We start from the raw sequence: 22,172 nt of genomic DNA, 5'->3' as shown, positions 1-22,172 counted from the left end.
GTTCTTATCTAACAAACTCTATACCTCCCAATAACTATGAAAAAAAACTACAGTCTTTCATAGATTAAAAATTAAATGGGCTTTTACTCCCAGCATGATCATCTCATATGAATTGAAGGTTTGCTATACAGTTAGTACATCATGCATATGGGTATATACAGACACACACCCACAGTGGTCTGAAGATGCTTCACACGCCACTGCTGTTTACATCAATGCTTCCTTTCTCGTGGGAAAGATACAGAGTAGCTTATTATAAGAGGACGAAAAGGAAGTCCCTTTACAGAGTGGGCTTCAATGACTTCAGCAGAATTTCACGAATGCTGGTGATAGCCACGGTCATGTAGAGTACAAAGCACTTCTAAACAACAACACAAGGAATAATGAAGTTAATGTTTGAGTCTGAAAGGTGTAGAGTAACAGTAAAATATTCATACATATTAACATGACTTTACTTTCAACATTCAAACGTGTATTCTTCTTTGATAAAATGTGCTGATTTAGATGTAAAATCTTCTCTATTTACTATTTAAATCTTGCTGTTCTCTGCTGCCTTTCTGCTGCTAACAACATTTTCATATAATCCTTTTTCACAGAAGTCTCTTTTATATCCAATTTGAATATCAAGTTCCTCTTTAGGTCAGAGGTTGTAATAGCAGCAGACAGGATGTAATCTACTCACCAGCAGTCTCTGATAGAAATTCAATCAGTTTTCTCTCTTGGTAGTTAAAAAAATGAAGCTGTGAGCTGGGACATGTGCATGCATTTCATGTTTTTATATAGTTGATGGCAGCTGATTTTTCTTGAAGAAGATGTGCTGAAAGATGAGTTAAACTCCATTCACTAGATGAAACCATCTTCATCTGATAGTGAGGGCATCATTGTTAAACACCACAGTTCTTTTCTTTATATTACTTTCTTCTCTGCTATATTCAAACTATTTTCTGACTCCAAATGATTCGATGCAGCAAACTACTTTTTACAGGTTTATTGAAGTTTTTACTACAACACAGAGGTTCACATACAGTACAGCATAATGATGAGTCTATATATACAGATATTCTGCAGGGTGATTATTCACATAATCATGTTGACGCTACAGTGTAAGCATAGAGAGATAAATAAAAGAAGCATTTCTCTGAACAAGGTTAGCGTGCATCTTATGGTGTCATGACACGCCCTTTTACTTACAAGATTAACAATATATAGCACATGTATTTCAGATATGTTGAAATCAGACAATGAAACAGCAGGTGACAACATAGTGCATACTCCCCCCTAATGCAGATTTCTTAAAAATAAAATAGGATGTCAAATAGAGGGTCTGTTTGAACCTGTACAGTAGGGTCTGACCAGGTGCTGCTGAGAGGTTACTTCAGCTTAGAAGTCACATGTTAGAATGAAGGTGTTACCGTTTATATATGTACAATTTTCTGTAATATCACATTTGTCACCCCGTTCCTTTGCTTAGCCTTAAAAAGGAGACATAGACCTGATTGTTCATTAGCAATCACATGGTTTAGGAGGAAGACAATGGTGGTGACACGTGGTTGCAATGATTGTGAATGTCAAGCCCTGAGATGTTGTTAATGCCATTAAGAGCATCAGGCCCAATGGCGCTGTAATAAATGAGGATGATAGGGGTCACATGAATGGAGAGGGTCTCACATGTTACAAGCTGGGATCCTGTTGGGCTAACACAAAGAACAAGTCCAGTTAATTAATTTAACAAATCAAACTTCATATACTGTATTTAACTATTTCCAAATCTGAAAATCAAGATTTAATTGTGTAAACTCTAACAGATTTTTCTTTAAACTTTGAGGAGCTAGATCAGATCCACATCAGTTATGATTAATGGTAAACAAAAAATATAAATCAAACACAGAATCAACTCTTTCTCACACTTAAGTGTGCAGGCAAAACTTGAGTGGCTGTGCTGCTGCATGCTTTTGGTCTAGTTTGTCCTAAGATTCAGTGATTCAGTGCAAACATATCTATTTATAAACTGCCCTCCTCTGACATGCAGCTTTCTTCTATCCTGATTGGCTGGTCAGGATTTTTCACAGAAGAATAGCGGTACGACTTGACAACCAGTTACAAGCTTCTGTCACAGTGTCCCAGACTGGTGGCTGCAGAGCTGGGGACACACCTGAATCACCGGACATAAGATGGATCTGAACAAAAGCACTGAGCCACTAAATGGCATCCATACAGCCTAAAAAAGATACTCTGCTTCGATATACAAATCCAGATTTATAGGGCAAGCATACAAATATGTAACTTTAAATTTGGTGACAAAGGATTAAAGTGTAAGGACTTCTGTTAATGTGGTTCATGGAGACATTTTTGCAAGCCCCCTTTTTTGCCAAGCTCTGATCCCGTAATAACGAAAATATGCATGAATGAAACTGCAGGAGATGACAACTACAGCTCTGATTAGAGCATTCAAATCTACAAACATGTCCTCGTATTGTCAAGTTGCAACTGTAGAAACTCTCAGATCAGCTCTTACTTGACAGGATGATATCTGTGTATACTGTAAGAAGCGTATACAATAAGCTGCTCTAGAGGTAGTAATTACAAATGTATGCAAAGGACAGCATGTTAATTTGATTGTGAGATATCAATTCACGTTAAGGCTTGGTAAGAAGACTCAAAATGATGTGTAGGCAATGCAGGGAATGTACACTGGCAACATAAAGCTGCAACATCACAGCGTCAAAGCAACTACAAAAGGTTTCATCAACACAACTGCAAGCCTGAGCTGGGTTTTCCTCACTTCTGTTACAACTCCTTATTTCAACAGGAGATCGAGATGTTGCTTTGTTTTTTTTTCTGCATGAAAGTCAACAACTAAGATTTGCATTCAAAATGACTTTAAATAGAAAAATGTACAGCACTGGGACCAGTATCATGATAAAGGGAAACCAGCTCTCTCCATTTCTGGCATCTGTTGAAGTCAATCAGACTTCTCTCGCAGCATACCAGCTCCAGACCGGAATCATGACACATGCAAAGGTTTGAAAGCCTACCCGCTAAGCGACATGCATGAAGAGTGTGGGGCTTCTCTTACAAGCTGGTGTTACACACTATACACTCTTATTTACGACAGAGATAAAGGTCATAACTGCTTACAGTCTGTCGCCCACATGATGCCCTTAAAAAAATATGTGTAGGGGACGGAGGAAGCTGTGCATTCACACAAACAGTTGCTGGTCAAAAACCTCTACTGGAGTATACAGCACTATTATTTACAACATGTGTGTACCAGGCGATCAGGAAGGGGGTCAGCTCCGTTTCAGTTCAACCACCTCGGGATGTAATCAGTGGTATCTGCTGACCCGCTGATCAGCTGAGGGATCAATATGGTAATTTAGTTTGGGTTGAGTTATTTAAATGAACTAAAATTGAACTCACTTTTCGTTCTGACTGAACTTGAAAGGACTGACGCCCAAATCTGAGCGCAAGACTGGTCACCATAGGAGCAGAATGGGTTTCATCTAACTAGAAGACTAGAGACAAATCTTCATCGTCATCTTCACTGGTGATGCAGTGGAAGGACAGGGGGGAAGGCTGCATGCAAATAGAAGGGGAGGGTCCTTTGAGGGGTACAGTATTTGGTCGTCTTCTGCAAAGAAACAGTAGAGGAAGTTGTCACTGACAAAATCTGTTAATAATTTGATGAAATCATTATGACTAAAATTTCTAATGTTTTGTTAATACAGGACCCTGTTGTTACTGTTGTTTTTTTTTTTGTAACATGTTTTATAAATATGATGTGAATTTTACAAATAATATCACAAGTTTATTAACTAATTTTCAAGCTTTAAGGGAGACACTGGTTTCCTCTTCTGGTGTTAATAGTTTTTTAAGCTCTCTGAGTTCCTTCTTTTGCTTGACATAAGAACCGCTGTCAATGAACCTGATTCATTTACACTTCAGATTGGTTTAGGTACAAGCAATACACTCAATGTATTGAAAAATTAGAAGAACGGGGATATGTGTGTGCATGATTCAGTGTAGTTTGTTCATTACCATCACATTAACTTGCAGCAGTTTCCTGCTGAACGATGTAGTGCCTGTTTGAATCGTCCACCTCACTGCCACAGTGAACATCACTCCTGTTAACACACACAGACGCACACAATCAACTAGATAATATTTCTTCTCATTTCTCTATTCTGCTGGACATTTAATGAAATAATGGTTTCTGGAGGTGCAGCTACAAATCTGATAATATCATGAACAGAATGTTTTTTTTTCTATTTAATCTCATTTTAAAAGGTTCCAATACAAACTCACTCTCTCTTACTTGTCTCTTACAGACACTAAAATTACTGAGAATGTTTCTGTTTGCTTTTTAATATCAACTGTACCAGACGTTCTCACCTGTTATCGTTTATATCTCTGATTTCGCTGATGTTGTTGCCTGTTGGAGATAAAACAGCAGTTTAATGAGCTCTCATACTTTCAAACAAAATTACAAGCGAGATTATTCTAATAGATACTATACAGACACATTTAGATGTTTGTGCTCTTGTACTTACCGTTGTCAATGTTGAGTGGGAAGGACTCCAGTGTGTCTCCATTATATCTTCCTGCTCTGTAGCCCAGTGCTGTGGAAACTCTGTAAAACACCACAGAGGTAAAACACACAGTTAGACACAGAGTAACATGTGACATTACGAGTAAAGATGACTGGTAAGATCTCCTCATCAGGTCTAGTTTTAGGATCTAATCAAATTCACGTATCGTTCTTCTCATTTACACATACATATTGTACATTATATTTGAATAGACTGAACTGTCTGGGAATAAATATTACATACAGCTGATATGCCCAATGTTATTGTTTAATTTTGAAATATAATCCCTAAATACAACAAGATTTTCTATTTAAGAAGGCTTTCATGATTTAAACTCACGAGTTAGTCTGAACAGAATTGGGGTTGCAGCTGACGGTGGAGCTACTCTGTTGTGTGGCATTAGTCTGAAAGAGGGCGTTGCTGTAGGTGTTGCCTTGTTCAGTGGCACGGATGTAAGTGTAGAATGGGCTTGTAGGTGAGCAAACAGGCAGCTGCTTTGGTCTCACTGGTTTTGCTGTCAGGGTGACAAAGTTATGTAAGGTTAGGGTACATTTTGAATAAAACTGGTTCATTGTTCTTGCAAATCAAATAGATCCATTTCAGATACTACTCTACAAGAATTCCTGTTCTCCAAAAACAACAATGTAAAGTATCAGCGAATGGATTCAGTATGTACCGATTTGTGCTGCATGGGGGCGCCGCAAAGCATTCTTAGACCTCATGGCATCCTTGATGCGATCGACCTCCTGCTGGTAGCGGCGGCGGTCTATCATGGCACCTTCTTTGGCATCCCTCAGTGCAGTCTCCAGGGCCTTAACTCTCTCAGCAGTAGACCGAAGACGTTTCTCCAGCTTTGGAAGCTCACAACGCAGATCTGCATTGTCACGAACCAGCTGGATGGAAGACAGAAAAAGAAGACGAGAAGAAAAATATGTAGCCACATTTGAAAATAAAGAAAAACCTAATAAAACCTAATAAATTGATCACTTCCAACATTGTGCTCCTCTTTACCAGCCACAGAGAAAAAGATATGCACTATTTTATCCAGAAGTTCACAGCTTATTTTGGATTAAATTGTGTGTGTTTTAAAAAAAAAAAAAGACTGTTGGGCTGAAAACATCATTAGATAAACATCAATAGATTTTAGTTTTTAGATATTAAGCAAACCATGCGCACATCTCCAGTAGTTATTGTTGGTCACACTTCTATGTGTTACTCACCTGTTTGTGAACCTTTGTAAGTTGGTCCAAGTTATTCTCAAGAAAGGAAATCTTCTGCTTCTGGGTGCTAGACCCCCCGCTATCATCAGGTTCCATTTCGGAACTCTGCAGAGAAGTGTTTTGAATGGTGGTGTTACCTTCTTACAAGAGCTTCTGTTTAATCATTGTGTCTAGTTTACTAAAAATGTGACTTTTCATGCGTAAATCCTAAAAAACAAGAGGATTATGGAGACTGAGAATGATGTTGCTTATGGCATATTCAAGTCCCATATTCCTAATGAATGAGGACTCCTTACTCTTTTAACCCGCGACGTGAGGTCTTGAACGAACAGCTTGCGCAGGTTGTGGAGGGTCTGGAGTTCGCGGGCCTGAAAGACAGACATTTGGACTGGAGGTTACGGAGGCGACTTTTGATTATGGGAAGCATGAGGAGGAGGAGGGCCATGGTGTCTGTTCTACTCACGACAGTCTCCTCCAGACCCTTCAAGTCCTGTTTGGTCTGCTCATGACGCTCATGCAGGAATCTGACAGAAACAAGTACAAATAAGAAATACATTTTTGTACACAGAGCACTTAGATATCTATGTGTGGTTTTTAGTGCCCTCTGCTGGAGAAAGCAAAATAAAGTCAGTCAACTATCCTCAAGTATTTTATGTGCTCTAGTAAAGTTATCATGAAATGAACACCAAAGCAATCATTTTCTGATTTACAAAATTTCCATCTTACACTCATTTGCAATCCATATCAAAAATATTGTTTGAGTCACTGTCTCGTGGTCTATTTTAAGGAAAATAGTCCTCAACACTTACGAGAGCTCCTCCAGGCGCTCACTCTTGGTGCTGTCCTGACTCTTCAGGCGCGCAAAGTCGGCACGCACCTGAGCCAGCTCCAGCTCAAGCTTGGAGTTACGACTGAAGGGGAGAAGCATCAACACACATGTTCCGGGGAAAGGGAAGAAATGACATTAAAACAAAAAAACTGCTCATTTTAAGTACAGAGCTAACTTTTGGTAAATACAATGAAAGTAATAGCTTATCAACAATTAGAAAATGATCACATGAAAGAAAAATTCGGGTGATCACGGACTCAGTGAGTTCATCGATGATCCTCTGCTTCTCATTGATCTCATCCCGCAGGTGGGCCAGCTGCTTGTGATGGAGGCCGCGGTGAGACTCCCCCTGCTGACGAATAGCTTTCTGAGAGTTTTAAAAAAAAGACAAATGTTTAGAAAAATCTCCTTTATATGCTCTAGAAAATTAAGTAATAAAGAGAGTACAAAACCACATAATTTGAGAACATTCTGATGTAACAACAGAGACTCAGGAGCCCTCTTTGGAGCAGAAACAATATGGAAAATCCACATGGCAAACACAAAAGCACAAGGCATGAAACAACAGAAATGAGTTAGATCTGAATAACAAGCTCTTTGCATGTGCCCCAATGTGAACGGATACAAAAGCCAGATATTTCCCCGGTGTACGACATAAAAAATCCTCTTACCTTCACATTTCCATCCTCAGTCTCCCCCTTCTCTCCATCCTTCTCTTCAAGCAGAGAATTATCTGGTCAAAGTGACAGAAAGACAGTATTTAGAGTAACGACCTGCACAGCAGCTTAAAGAAATGCTTTTCTCACAGATCGTTATATTGCAGACTGTTTTTTTTTTGTGTGTGTGTATACGTGTGGTGTGTGTGTTACCCTGGTCTTGAAGCTTAGCCAGCTCTTCGCTCAGGGAGTCATGACTCTCCTCCAGCTGCCTCTTCTTCTGCTCCACGCTCTGCATGTACTCCGTCAGAGAGCGGATCTTAGCCTCGTGCTGTACAAACACAAACACCCACAAAACATCAGAGAACTAAAAACCCAACCATGACCACTCAAAATTGAAAGATTTCATCATTCCATCTGTTCATATTTGCTCAGCTCTGTTACTTTTTTTCCATCTATTCCTTCATCTTGTTTGTTTATTCTTTAATTCATTTTCATTTACGTATCAACCAATAACTACACCCCTGCATCATTTTACCGTGTCTAATTCTTCTCCTCTCTCTCCCCACATCTCTTACCTGAGAAATGAGGAGCTGGCAGGAGGAGAGCTCCCTCCCGGTCTCCTCCATCTTGCGGTGGCACTCCAGCTGCATGTTCTCCAGCTGGCGGCAGCGCTTCACCATGCTCTTCACCTCCGATTTGATCTTGCTGATGTAGAGGCGAGCCACAGTGAACTCCTCCTCGATGGCACCGCTAATCTCCACCGGCTGCAGTTTGAAGAAAAATAAAGCACATTTTCAACTCAACAGAACACAGGAGAACCAATCAGAACACACACAGTCTGTTATGTTTAATTGTCCTGTATGTCCTCTAAATGAAGTGTCTTTCAGTCCTGGAATCCTGCTCACCAGCTTTATCTCCCCATTGCCCACGATGGTGCTGAACTCGCTGAGGTCCCTCATGAGCCCATTGAGGACGTCAGCGATGCGCTTCCTCTGCTGACCGCTCAACTCCTGCATACGAGAAAGCTCTGCCTCCAGCTCCATTAGACTCGCCTGTAAAACAGAGAGAAAGGACGTGGAAAGCAGTTGAGCTGAAGAAAAGCTTTGTCTGAGCACTAATACAGATTTACTCAGATCTGTCTTCTAATGCAGATCTCTAGATCTGCATTAGAAGACATTAAATTAACTACAATTTTGCTGAAAGCGAGCATGATTTTGAAGAATGTCGAGATTAAAGTTTTGTATCAGGGTTATATTTATGGAAATTATCAAGTGAGTCAGACTGAGTTTTTAAAAATCATTTTGCTTTAGTGCCATCAATTGGCGGCATCAAATTCTGCAGTATTAAAAAATATTTGCAATTACTGCAAAAAGGTACGCATAAAGAACGGAAGTTTCAAACTTTATAGACAAAATTTTAACCTGACACACAATTAAACAAATATGACAACAAACATTTTCTCTATATTAAATGATAATTTTTTTTGTTTGTTTGTTTTTGGTCTAGTATCTACTTTTCATTGCATTCTTGCAGCTTTTTTCTTTCATGGAAAATGTGCTGCTACAACAGGTGCTTGTCTCTGTGGTGCCACAAGCAAGCAAGAGCATCCTTCTGTTCCACCTCCTGTCTCTGATTTCAGTTCCCATTTTGTTGTCTCAGACTACGGATCACACTACTCTAAAAAATTACCATTTTCTGGGCCAGTTGGTCAGCCAGCAGCTGGTTCTGCACACCCTTCTCCTCCACCTCCTGGCTCTTCTGGTCATAGTTGATGGCCAGTTCCTCCAGAGCCTGAAGGACCTCCTTCACCTCAGCCTTGGCACAGTCGCTCTCTACCTGCAGTCTGCCGAGCTCAGCCTGGACCTTGTCCCCATCACCCCTGGAGGAGGCCAGGAGCTGAGGGGAAGAAAAGAGAGGGAAACCGGCAGAAAAAATAAAACAGTTGTGGAGAATCACATTATTTCTAAAATGACGAGCTTTTTACAAGCTAAAATTCAGAATTAGAATTGTCTTAGACACAATGTGTGTGCATGCAGTGTGTATCTGTATGTGTGAATGAGTTTGTGTTTTCTCACCTCGTCCTGATCCAGCATCTGCTGCTTCAGTTTCTCCACCAGCTGGCACTGCAGATTGATCTCATCATCCTGCATAAACAAGATGGTATCATAAATTTCAAACCTTATTAGAGAGAATTACCTTTGGGTTACCAAAACGTACTAAACTATTTCAAGCAATAGAGAAGGAAACTGGAGAATGAAGCATTGATAACTAGAAGTTTTGCTTGTGTGTTTCAACCTTGTCATCCAGCTGCTTGTACAGCTTGCGGATCTCCTCCTCGTACTTCTGCCGCTCCTCCTCGGAAATGCGGACCACGATGGACGAGGTGTCATTGTCCAAAATGGGACGCTCCTCCACAGACTCGATACGGGTCACCACGTCAGACGTGGTCCGCTCTGTCTCAGGCACTTTCTCTCCTGAGGGGGATGAGTGAGCAGAAAAAAAGGACAGAGGAACAAATGGATGAGAATATTGCAGTTTTACTTCCAAGGTTTGAACAGAAGAGTTGGAGTCAAAAACAAGGATTCTAATAGAAATCAGAAAAATGTTAAATGTCACCATTTCTCCAGCGGTTGAGCTCTGTCTCCAGCCTCAGAATGGTTTCCTTCATGGTCTTGTTCTTCTCCTTCTCCTTTTCGTACTTCTTCTTCCACTGCTCTGCCGTCAGCTCCAGGTTGATGGAGGCAGTGTTTCTGATGGTCTTGGCACTGTTACAGCAAAAACAGATAGTTACTGGGGAAAATGTGAGTTCATTTTAAGGCAAGGCAAGGCAAGGCATATCTATTTATATAGCGCATTTCATACCACAGGCAAATCAATGTGCTTTACATTTTAAGTTATTATGATGAGGGCTCATAATGTTTTGAGGATGTCTGATTCAGAGTTGTACTGAATGACATTAAAGTATGAGAAATTACAACCAAAAAGAGTTTAGAGATTAAAAAAAAAGTTAATGCCCCATTATTTCATATACCAAGAAATAATTTGGTCTTCTGACCCCTCAAAGCCTTCAGGGCCCTTTTTCAAGTTCATTGCAAATGTTTAAATGTTCTTTTGCTATCAAACATGAATGTGACTTTACATTCCTGTGACATTATTGAAATGCAGGCCATAACTATGCCCTGTTTTCACGAGGTTAAATTATAATCATACAACTGAAATTTTGTAAGTGTGTAATAATCAGCAAAGATAAAACTATTCTGTTTGTTTTCTTGCTTCATGTTGAAGTAAATATCTCAATCCGTAGTTTCAAAGAAATATCTACCGTTGTCCAAACATCAGAGTTGATTTGGTCTCGGCCTCATTGTAGATGGAGGGAGAGCAGCAGATGAACATGGTGGTGCGACAGTTCCCACCAAGGGAGTCCTGCAGGATGCGGGTCATTTTGCTGTCACGGTATGGAACGTGAGATTTCTGCAGGAGACAGAAGGTGGGTTGATGATAATGATGATGATGATAAAAGCAGCAATGGAAAGAGGATGAAAGAGGATGACACAACACAAAAAAAGAAGGTGATTAAAGATAGTGGAAGAAGGGTAAAAATCAAGACAATTCAAGCAAACAAAACTAAAAGAAATGCTGGACTTTTGGAATTCTTTAGATTTATCAATAGATTAAAGCCAGCATAATGTTCTGTTTTCCAAAATGATTGCAGCTTGGACTCCTAACAAAGCCTGGAACTGTAGTCAAACATGGCAGATTGATTATACTGCAGCCAGATAATTTGACAATTAGTTGATTGTTCTGTCATGCCATGGTCTAAACTGTTGAGGTGGCTGAAATGAATGAAGGGTGCAGGTTCTGCTCAAGTTAACAGACAGAGAACTCAGAACACAGTGGGGGACAACTCTAACTGGAGAAATGGATATAAAAATAGTTTAAAAAAAAATAAAAAAATCTAATTCATGTAAAAATCTAATTTCTACAATAAAATAAGCTTCAGAAGAATTAAATTAAATGGGACCTTTTTTGTTTTTTGGCCACTTACCGTTCCTTCAGCCAAGGCAGAGATGACATTTCCAAGAGCAGAAAGAGACTTGTTGATGTTTTTAGCCTCGTCTAGGACAGACCCTGCAGCTCCGGTCTTACTGACCTGGAGTCAAGAAGGAACAAACATGACAGATAATGTGCATGATTGAAAAATGTATAAACACTGACTAAAGTGCTGAAGCATATGTATAAACTATGTGGTTATACCAACTGTAAAAAAAAAAAAAAATCACTAATTATTCACGTGTGATTGCATTAAGCAACTGAGCTGTTGTTGGTATATAAACAGTGTCTGACTCAGCGTGTGTCCTACCTTCTCACTACCAGCCAGATCCACCAGGTAGAGTTTTCCACACAGCTTCTGCTCTGTCTCCACATGTTCCTGTTTGATGTTGATCAGGAAAATGCTGTGGCTGCGAGAGCTGTGCTCATTCATGTCTGCAGAGACAGGGGCAACAAACACTCAGGGAGGTAATACTGATATAAATGATATGAATGAATAAATTATAATTTCTTAATCTTTAAACTAAGAATATGTTTAACCCTTGTAATTGAAAATATCCTCATATGGAGTCAGTATCATCTCCACAACTGCAAGGCCTATCATCCCTTGATTTAGGTGACTTTTGTATTCTTGAATAATTAAAACAAAAAAAAACATTCCTCTGAAAACAGGCAGGTACAAGCACTGTACTGAAAATTAGTAAAAAAGCAGCCAATGTCCAAAGAAAGACTTTAAAAGACATTCAGAAAGCCTGCTGAGCTATTTATCAAGATCACTTCCAAAGATTACAAGAAAGTCTGGCCTAGAGGAGACTTACGCAGTGCTATTTAGGGGGTGAATTTGAAATGTTCCACATTTTTTGTCATCCAACCAAGCTGATGCTGCATAAGGATGATGTAACCATTTCACAGCATGCAGGTAATGGGCATCAGTCTGCTAAATCACTCTCCTAATGGGACCTCCTCTCAGACAGAAAGTTCAGGTTTCTCTGCAGATGATATCTGAGGGCATCAGCTCAGTGTCTGCAGAGTGGCACTCCATTAGACTGCTATCAGCACAGCGCTGCAGCACAGTGAGTCAGCAGGCATCGACTGAAAACAGACAATGCTGTGCTGCTCAGGAACGCAGCTTTCAGCAAATCTGTTTCACTGCTGCTTATATACCTTCCGTTTTCTTAGATGAATCATTATAAATTTTAGTTGTTATCAAGCTCTCACATATAAAGAGTATACTTTATTTATGGATTATTGAGCAGACCAGCCTCCATTATTTCTGAACCCTCTTCTGTTAATGAGATACAATCTATCTAACTTCTCTTGTAGAGAAATTTGCCCTGGCTTCCAAAGGGTAAAATCACTATTTATGGTGATTTTGCATGCACAGAGGGACTATGCATGTTCATTCAGAGCACAAGCTGGGTCAGACAGCATTTTATTGGCCTTTCTGGTATGAGACTAGTCATTGCTTAGCTGATTTAAAACACCTTTGTTCTTTTACAGTGTACTGCATCAGACAGTCTGAGCTCTAAGTTTTTACAACACGTCTCATAGCCTATAAAACTTTGTAGCTCAGCTAGTGTAACACTGAGTTATTGTTGATGTCTGCATAAAATGTATTTCTTAAGGAGGTATAGTTTAGAATTACATCTACTGAGCAAAAACACATTTCATTATCAGTAAGAATTCTGTCCATTTTTATTTACCTTATGTATACTGTTTGGAAGACTTTGCTATGGACAAAACACATACTGTCGACATTATATTAATGGATTCCTTGAAGATTTGACTTGTTTATGCTTAGCATCTCATCAAAATATTATATGCTTCTAAAGAGCTAAATAAAACAGCAAAGAAGACTGTCTTATTTCCAATCATTTTCACTCATGCATCAGGAACTCTCACTAAGTTGATGTAAGAGCAATTAAATACAAAAATGCATCTTGAAGTTTAAATTTCGGATTGACATGATATGTTGAATAAAAAAAATAGGCTTCAGAATAAGAGTCTGTATATGTTTCCGTCTGTCTTGGTCTGTTTGTTGTTGAGTTGACTTAGAAGACTTCTTTCATTTCTACTTCATCATTGTATTCAACAAACATATTGTGGATCTTTCAGTTAAGGGTGAGGGTTACACCTTAACAGAGTCAGTCCCCTTTCTCATTTGAGATTCATGTGCCAAAAGCTTCTAAGATAGAGCACAGATGATTCCCTGTTTCCAACAATTAAAGAAAACCAAAATCAATCACTTTACAGAGGAAAAATTCTAAATCAGGATTAAAATTGTTTGAAAACAGAAAGTTCTGATGTGAAGACAAGCAAACGCACAAAAATGCGATCAAATAGAAGACACTAATGCTGAAGAAAGGAGGTCTGTGCAACAGTGACACAAAGTCCCAAAGCTCATCTGATCTTGCTCCTTTTATATCAGTCTTCTTTTGATTTAAACACAGTGAGTCAGTGCAAGGCTCAGAGAAACGCACACACATATATAAATACACTGTATTGATTGTTAATGGGATATTTCTTGGGTGAGTTTATTTTTTTAAAATCTCTCTTCTTATATAAAATCTACCTTAACATTTGCCTCTGAGACCTCAGTGAAACCAAAGTTGGGCTGGCACAAATGTTCTAAGACAAATGTTTACTGCATTAGCTTTATTGAATCAAGCTTCTGTAAAAAGTTTACAGGGATAGAAATGTTGCACTCTCATGCAAAAGGATCACTTTGACCTGTAAAGCTGCCGGACTGGAGCCATAAGTCCCATAAACTAACTGACGCCCAAGGGAAGTCAGCAGGACTCGAACCAAAACAAAGTTCAGAATTAACCAACATGGGAGCTTTTTATTGTTTTTATTATTTTGAGGTCTTCTAACAGTAATGTAGCAGTTTACTAAAATATGCACTGTGCCATCAAGCATCAAGCAGGATATCTTTTATGTCTGTTAAAAGGAATGATTCCACTGAAATGATGGATTTAGCCCAAAATGTTGTACTGCCTCACTATTTCCTCCCACTCCATCGTATCCCTGTCAATTTCATTACAAACAACGTCATCAGTTAAAAATCTTTCCTCCTTTTTGAGTCTGAATGGAGCTTTAAAATGATGGTGATTACATAACAATAATAAGCTACATGAGCACTGTTGTCATTTCATGCATTAGTAACAAGTCGCAGGTGTTAATGTTGGAAGAAATGAGAAACTGCAGCTTGTGCTCTGATGTGAAAGAGGAGCCGCCAGAGGACTTAAACTCCTCATTTTTAAGAAGATAGAAGATGTACTGGGTGTATTTTTTGGGGGAAAAATCTAATAAATATAGACACTGGTGTCATGACTTGGAACATTCATGTATTATGTGTGTATGTTTGTCCTGTGATGCTAAATCTACACTCAAAAATAAAAACTCACTGGTCACAGCAACATGGCGGTTATTTTTGCCCTCATCGATCACATCCATGACTTCATCAGGGCTGGAGACAAAGCGCTCAGTGCATCCCTTAGGAGATAAGAGGAGACGAAACAAAAATGCAAGAGAGAGATTATGGTTAGATTTGTATCAAATAAGAGAAAATACAGTTTAAAGCACTTGTTTCACAAACCTTGACATATGGCACCCTGTTCTTATCCTCGTGAACAGACAAGTTGGTTTTTGTCACTAAAAAAAAGAGAGAAACATTAGAATACTGTTAGTTATTCATTAATGTTAAAATATGTCTAAAAGAACAAAATCTGAAAAGCACGGTATCTACACCAGTGCTGTCGTAGTTTATATAATATAGTAGGAAATGAAAAAGCACTTCTGATAAATGTCTGTTGGTTTAGGACTAACCATCCAGGAGATCACGGATTTTGTCCATGTAGATTTCAAAGTAAGAAACCTGTTGGAGGAGAGCAATCAATGAATGGATGAAAAAACAAATAAATAAATATTAAAAAACATGGAAGAATATATTATAGTTGAATATATCATTTTATTTAAAGTAGCATCATGTCTCTGCTCTGAAACAGAGTCATCAGTCTGAAGATAGATTAATCAAATGAAAACAGAGCTAAATAAGCTTTATCCCCACTGTGCCCAACACAGTGTCACGTTTGACCCATGATACAAAGCAATACATCCACCCATGTAACTCCTCACATATCATACCTTTATGTGGAATTCAAGGTTTTCATCCATGGCAAAGATGTGATTGAAGATATCCTCAGCGATGCGAGGAATGATACCCATCTGGTGAGGGTCGTGCAGCTTACCCTGAAACAGGATTTTACAGACAGAAATCATAACCTCGTTAAGAAGCCAGTAGCTAGCCAGAGTTGAGGGATAATGCAACCCTTAATGCAATAATGCCTTTAAAATCACATAAAATGTCCACTGATTTAAAACAATGAAGAAGAAAAAAGAAGCAACATTATCCTTGTATGGCACCAATGAACATAGGCCAAATTCTCATTTAAAACCAATTAAAAGCAAAAAGCTGCTGTTAGAAAGGGGACTTCGTTAATTTGATTAGAACCAGCGTCCAACAGTTTGAGAGACAAAAGAATTCTCCTTATTATGATAAGTTTTGGATGAAATAAAGTTAAATTGTTGTGAAGACTGTACCTCCATGGTGTGAGTCTTCCCGGAGGCGGTTTGTCCATATGCAAAGATAGTGCCATTGTACCCATACAGCACATCTGTCGGTAAATAAGAACAACAAATCATTTCTAGCAAAAGTACACATACGTTCCAATAAGTCAGTTTATGTAATCATCTGTTTGACCGTACCCTTGACAATTTGCTTGGCACAGGTGTTGTAAACTTGCTCCTGGGTGGTGTTAGTTGGAAACACACGATCAAACATGTAGGACCTCCCCTGTGAAGATCATGAACAACAACCTTTTAAAACCTTTTCTCAAATTACAAAACAGTTTTTTCTTATGATAACTCAAAATACACTGAACAACCATAAGATAATGACCATGAAGCCAATATTGATTAAATTCTCCTTATGCTGCCAAGAGGGCTCTGACCAATCAGGACGTGGACAAAGATCATCTGCGGGTGTCTTAAAATGTCTGATAGCAGGACATTATTTTGTGAATTTAAAGGCCAGGTGAACACTTCAGGCTATTTGTTGTGTTTCTTTGAGCTGCTCTTGAGCAGTTTTTGTGAGGTTCACCGCTGCTACTGTCGGCGAGTGCTTTTGTCATACTGGGAGCAGATGGGACTGGTCTGCAAAAATCTTTATTTTGTTGTAAAGTTTCAATGTGAATACGAAGATGCAAGTTTTCCCTGTGGAACAGTGCACTCTAACAAGATGAGCAGCGTTACTTTACCAGTGGTTTTTAATGTTATGGCTGATCTGAAATATTGGATTTAATTCTTGACATAAAAGAAATTAGGGCTATAACAATCTGCCAAATAATACATTACATTAATAAATATAAAACAGCCCCTCTGGGAATATATAAAGGAAAAAAATGGTCAGGTCATTTGTACACTTTGGGAAATGATGTTAGATCTGTGACGTGGTCAGTGACTTACTGAAACCTCTGATGCTTGAAAATGACTGACTCATCCCCACATCCTAAACAAGATGTATGCTAATTTGAAATGAGTCATCTTTAGCTGCCTCTGGTATAGATGTTTAGTACGGTGTCTAACAGAAAGGACTGACGTTGTTGAGTCCAGGGTCCACGCTTAGAAGATGTGAGTTATGCAGACTGCAAAAGCCTAGGAGACAAATTTGTGAAATCTGATAAACAACACTCACTACGCAGTAACTGTCTCAGTAAATATTACTACTTGTTTACGGCGTCGCAGAGTTACCATCACCATTATTGGCTCCGATAACTTAATTATCTGACCCTCCTGTCTTGAGCCATGTGCTTGTGGAGGGATTGTTTTGTCTCCTTTGTGTAAATACCCGAGTTTATTCTTAGCTGCACTGAACAGCACTGCTCAGCTTGTGTTTGGATATTTTATGTTTAGAATTAACCACTCTGACTGACAAACTGTGTAGGCATTGTTGTTCTATTTTACATGTGGTTCGAGCTTATTTTATTTCCAGAGAGAGGGTGGGGGGGTTGCTTGTTGTTTGGGGGCTTGGAGACCCTGACACTCATTTGGTTGCTCCTGGTCCTTAGTTGTGTTAATTTTGTGAACTGGTCATTTGTAAATTAATTACGCTGAACCCTGGATTGTTCACCGGTTTCAACTGGGGTTTGTGGTTTACTAGCATCTTTGATGTTACACCTCGTGCTACCCAAGACTCCTAGTTAAGGGTCATAACAAGCCCTAATAACTCCCATAACAGCTGGTTGTGTTATTGACACGTGATGTGAACAACTATGTGCCAATGACCACACAAGAGTTTAAATGCCTGAAATTGTGCACCAGTTATTTTGAACTGAAAAGGCCTCTTTCATCAGAGGTAAAATGTCAACAAGGATCAAAGGATAAAGTCAAGTTGCATTTTACTTAAGTGCTTACGATGGAAGTTTATGGATCAAATGAATGAATAAATAGCTAAACTTAATGTAATTTCAGTGGTACCTCAATTATCCCTGGTGCTGGAGGGTAGGAAATTCCGCAGTGTTAGCATTTTTTCTGCAGGTTTTTTTTTTCCATAACAAGGATTTTATCTTCTTGAGAGTAAGTATACAGCAACAAAAAAGATTCTATTAGCAGAGAGTGAGACAGGCAGTTCTGCTGTGTTTCTTACCCACAGCCAGTAAGTGCCATATCTCATTCAGGACCTGGAAACTTTAGATACCTGGCAAAGGTTATTAAAGTGCTCTTTTTCCATTACTAGCTTTATATCTAACGTGGGAACGGTCGTATGAAACCTTGGCCTTTCATTAATGGCTATCTATCCTGCAAGGTGCAATAAAACGACTTGTATGGAGGGCCTCCAGGTGTAGCTTGTCACCCCTAACGAACTTCCATTTTTATGGCATCTGTAACTCAGTGGTTTGCAGATGCTGTTCTTTCATCATCCTATCTCAAAAGTGGAAAAACATATCTAGAAACTTCTGTAAATATTCTGAGACTGTACGCTTTCTCAAAAAGAATTAAACTAAAATGTCACCATAGCTGAGGAATAAGACAAAAACATAACAGGTAACAACATTTGTTAGGCAGGCTTTACACAACAAAAGTCCCCCAAGCAGTACCTCTAAAACTTGCTAGAAACAGTGTTTTAATCCTGCAAATAAAAACACAACCCCCCCCCAAAAAAAAACAAACAAACAAACAAACTGTGGTCTTAAATGTGTTGTGTATTAGACTATTACTTGAACAGACACAATGACTTCTAAAGCTTAAGAGGATCATTTTGAAATGTTTAGCAAGATCCAGACAAGCTATTTTCAAAGCTATCAGACTCGCTGACTTTGATCGCTTAACTCGGATCGCTTATCAACCTTACACAAGAATGCAAATACTTGTCTGAAAATCCTGAGCTATTCCAATAAAAGGTAAAAGTTACTAAGTTAATGTTCATCTAAGCAACGTTCTCGCTTAAAGAGACAGAATCTAAAACAGAGTTTACTGCAGTGTACAGTAGGAGATAAATCATGTTGTCTTTTTTTACTTCAAGGATATACCCTAGCAAACCCCCCAAATAAACCAAGACACTACGGATGAGCAAATAATTATAATTATTTCAAATTCTCCTAAAGAAAAGAAACAAAGACAGTCACTGTATGGTACACTGATGAGTGACTCAGCCCACATACTGTAGGCATCACTACACTAACCCCTGAATGTCACAGTCCAATCTGATACAGAGGACACAATGCAACAGAGTAAATTTAGCTGCCAGAACACAAGCGGTATTAAATGTCATTAGCAAATTGACTCATCTACAGACCGCCCCTATGTCAGAGTGATTTACCAAAGAGAGACATTCAGTCCCAGAATGAGGGAGGACAGAGGGAGGGACATAAAATGTGCTAAAAGACACAAAAAAAGGTGATGAATGAGGACAAAAGAGATCAGGATGACATGACAGCAAAGAAAGCAGGAACAAAAGACAGAGAGAGAAGCGTCATGACAAGACAAGAAATGGTGTAAAATTTAAACACAGATAGAAGACTGGTGGAGCCAGAGCTAAGGGAAAGCAGGTCAGGCAACACCACGGAGCTCACAGAATGAATATTGATTGTCTCTTTAGGCAATTAGAGGATCGGTTTCTGAGTGTACTGTGCAGCACCACTCAGGGAGGGGAAAAGAAGGTCAGGACGAGATATTTGCATTAATGCTGAGGGTAATTTCAGCATGATTCCTCCTTCTGCATGTCGCATTTAATAGCAGTTTGTTTTCTTGTTTCTTTAAATCATGTTCAATTTTGAGATACCAGGCAAATGAAACTGATCTATTGGCCTATGGAATTTCATTTGACCTCATTTGCGCTGACAGGATGTGGTCAAAGGGATAGGATTCATTCCAAAAGGAAATAGCCAAGTCTGATTTTCTCTAAAATGTCTTTAATCTTTTTTTTTTCTGACATAACGTTGAAGTGGAATGTTTTTTGACTGTCTTCAAGATTTCTTTCAATATTTTTCTATTGTTTGTGTTTCTAAATATAATTTTATTTAATTATTTATTAAATTTATTTTATTGTGCTAACCTTTCCAGAACATTCTTTGAACAGTTTGATTTGTTTTACAATATTCCCACTGAATGGATTTTATGACACTAGCACTGTTGTGTTTTCCAGTGTTGGATGTAAAAATCCTGTTTTTCTGTGTTTGATTCAATAGAAAATGAACTGAAAACATGCCACAGCTGTTGACATAACAAACTTACTGAATAAGACACTGAATCGGGATATCTGTGCATATGATTAAATCCATCCTAAAAATAAAAAAAAGCATGGACTTAAATTTTAAAGTAAACAAAACTCCATCCCTCCAAAATCAGGTGGGGTTCCACCCTGTTTCACAGTCTCCATCTGTCTCCAAACCTCAACCTCTGCAGCACCAGTATGTGTGTCTGCTGAGTAATGAACCCAATATAGGGAAGACCTGAATAAAAAGCAATAATGCTTTCTTTGTGGCCACGTTAATGTTAATCTGAGCGAGGCTAATTAGTGACAACAACCAGAATGAATAAGACTTTATACTTGAATTTACATTAATGCATAAATGCACAGCTGCAAGTTCTTTAAGATGTTTGTGTGCCATGAATAATTGCTCATAGGGCCACACTAAAGGCCTATCTATTTTAAAGATAAAGCCATCAACATGCAGTTTGGAATGTATTATCCAGACATCTTTGTTTTTGTAGAGAAAGTTTCTAAAAATCTTTTTAGTGATTTTTTTCCTCCTAAATATTGGCCTGTCTAATCCTCATATATAAGATACCCAGTGCAGATCTCAGTCAGCTGATGCAGGAGGCCACTGTGCGCATTTACACAACACAACCATCATACAGTTTATTTGTGATTTCATGTCCATAAATAGGACAGGACCAAGATGAAATCTTTTACATTTGCATCATATTGTCCTGCCAATATGCAACCTAGTGAGATACACTCAGCTGATGATTTATTGATGAAGGGCCTGCGTGGCACAACAAAGAGGCTCCCTTTACTTACCCCGACGACGACAGTGTCATCTCCTTGGAATTTGGGGAGAAACTGGTCTCCTCGTACAATCTCCGACTGGTTCAGAGGACGAAAGCGACACAGTACTTTAATGTTGCACTCCGCTGGGATATCGGCCATTGCGCAGATTGAGGGAGGATGATGTTGCTTTCTGTTGAGAGGAAAGATGCTGCTGAGGCTGTAGACGATCAAACGCTGGCCGGGGCCTGATCCGACTGTCAAAGTAAGCGACGAGAGATGCGCGGAGACTTCGTCTTTTTCGTCAGTAGGACTCTGAGGACAATGGAGAGATTGGACGGTTTTATCCTGGCAGGCCGAAACTAGGTGCAATTAATTTGTGCGCAGCTGGCTGGTGTTTCTGTGTCGCAGTGAGGCGGATAGGGTAAATTAGATGTCAATTCGCAAAACGAACTCCTACATAATTAACGATGTTGGCTCTGATGTTGACGCTCTCCTCTGTTGGTCTCTCCGCTGTTTGTCTCTCCTGTTTTCGTTTTTCTCTTTCAGGGGCGTCGGCGGATGTGCGTGTAGCCGGTTGAAGGTGAGATGCTGCTGGAAGGGCAGTGAGGTAAAGCTGCTGCTTAATAGGCCTGCTTTGCTCACAACAGCGCCCTCTATTGGCTGTTTACGGAAGGGCGTGGTCTGCATCCATTTCTTTAAAGTGGTACCCACAGCCTCAGCATCATCATCAGGCCAAAAGTGTCACGTCACAATGGAACGGAATGAATGAAATATTCGTGTTTCCTTGGGATCACCACAGCACAATCAGACCCTCTTCTAAAGCCTGGCTGAATTTCTTGGAGGATATGTGAGCGCATTATGGGAAGGGAGTGATTGTGAGATTATTGATTAGAAGAGTGTCAGCCTTACCTTGAAAGTGCATTACATTGTTTGAAGAGACAAGATGATGCAGCAGTGTCAACACTAATAACATGAAACTCCACCCAATAAAAATGTCTACCCCTCTGGAAACACTCAATAAAGCACTTAAAATAAATTTTACCTTGTCATAGTAGAAAAGGCGCACACACACACATATATATATATATATATATATATATATATAAATTGAATCTAATTCAAATCCAAATGAGTTTACAGACTATTTTTATTAGGCAAACAGGCTCACCAGGAGTCTTGATGAAGGAAAAAAGGACTATAAAGCTTTTTTTTTTTTTTAAAGAAAATGTATTTGTCATCTTTAACAAAAACTAAAAATGGAGAATACAGGTG

At 39.1% G+C, this 22,172-nt stretch overlaps 1 protein-coding gene across 1 annotated transcript; it reads right to left on the bottom strand.

Annotated features, from left to right (window-relative positions):
- Positions 1-973: 973 nt before the first annotated feature.
- Positions 974-21,537, bottom strand: kif5aa (kinesin family member 5A, a). The gene is made up of 29 exons (XM_075476391.1): positions 20,931-21,537; positions 16,115-16,202; positions 15,950-16,023; positions 15,494-15,598; positions 15,176-15,224; positions 14,946-15,001; positions 14,755-14,842; positions 11,658-11,782; positions 11,343-11,447; positions 10,620-10,768; positions 9,914-10,062; positions 9,593-9,771; positions 9,373-9,441; positions 8,987-9,193; positions 8,203-8,349; positions 7,873-8,061; positions 7,508-7,625; positions 7,310-7,371; positions 6,896-7,005; positions 6,619-6,720; positions 6,273-6,333; positions 6,106-6,177; positions 5,810-5,914; positions 5,266-5,482; positions 4,929-5,103; positions 4,551-4,630; positions 4,393-4,432; positions 4,039-4,124; positions 974-3,631 (listed from the first exon to the last, which is right to left on the bottom strand). Exons 1-28 carry the CDS (start codon positions 21,057-21,059, stop codon positions 4,046-4,048), a joined length of 3,129 nt encoding a protein of 1,042 aa, XP_075332506.1. The 5' UTR covers positions 21,060-21,537; the 3' UTR covers positions 974-3,631; positions 4,039-4,045.
- Positions 21,538-22,172: the final 635 nt, after the last annotated feature.

The sequence above is a fragment of the Odontesthes bonariensis genome, chromosome 10 (genome assembly GCF_027942865.1).
Source record: "Odontesthes bonariensis isolate fOdoBon6 chromosome 10, fOdoBon6.hap1, whole genome shotgun sequence".
In the NCBI taxonomy this organism is placed as follows: Eukaryota; Metazoa; Chordata; class Actinopteri; order Atheriniformes; family Atherinopsidae; genus Odontesthes; species Odontesthes bonariensis.
This window is presented reverse-complemented; position numbering and strand designations above follow the sequence as displayed.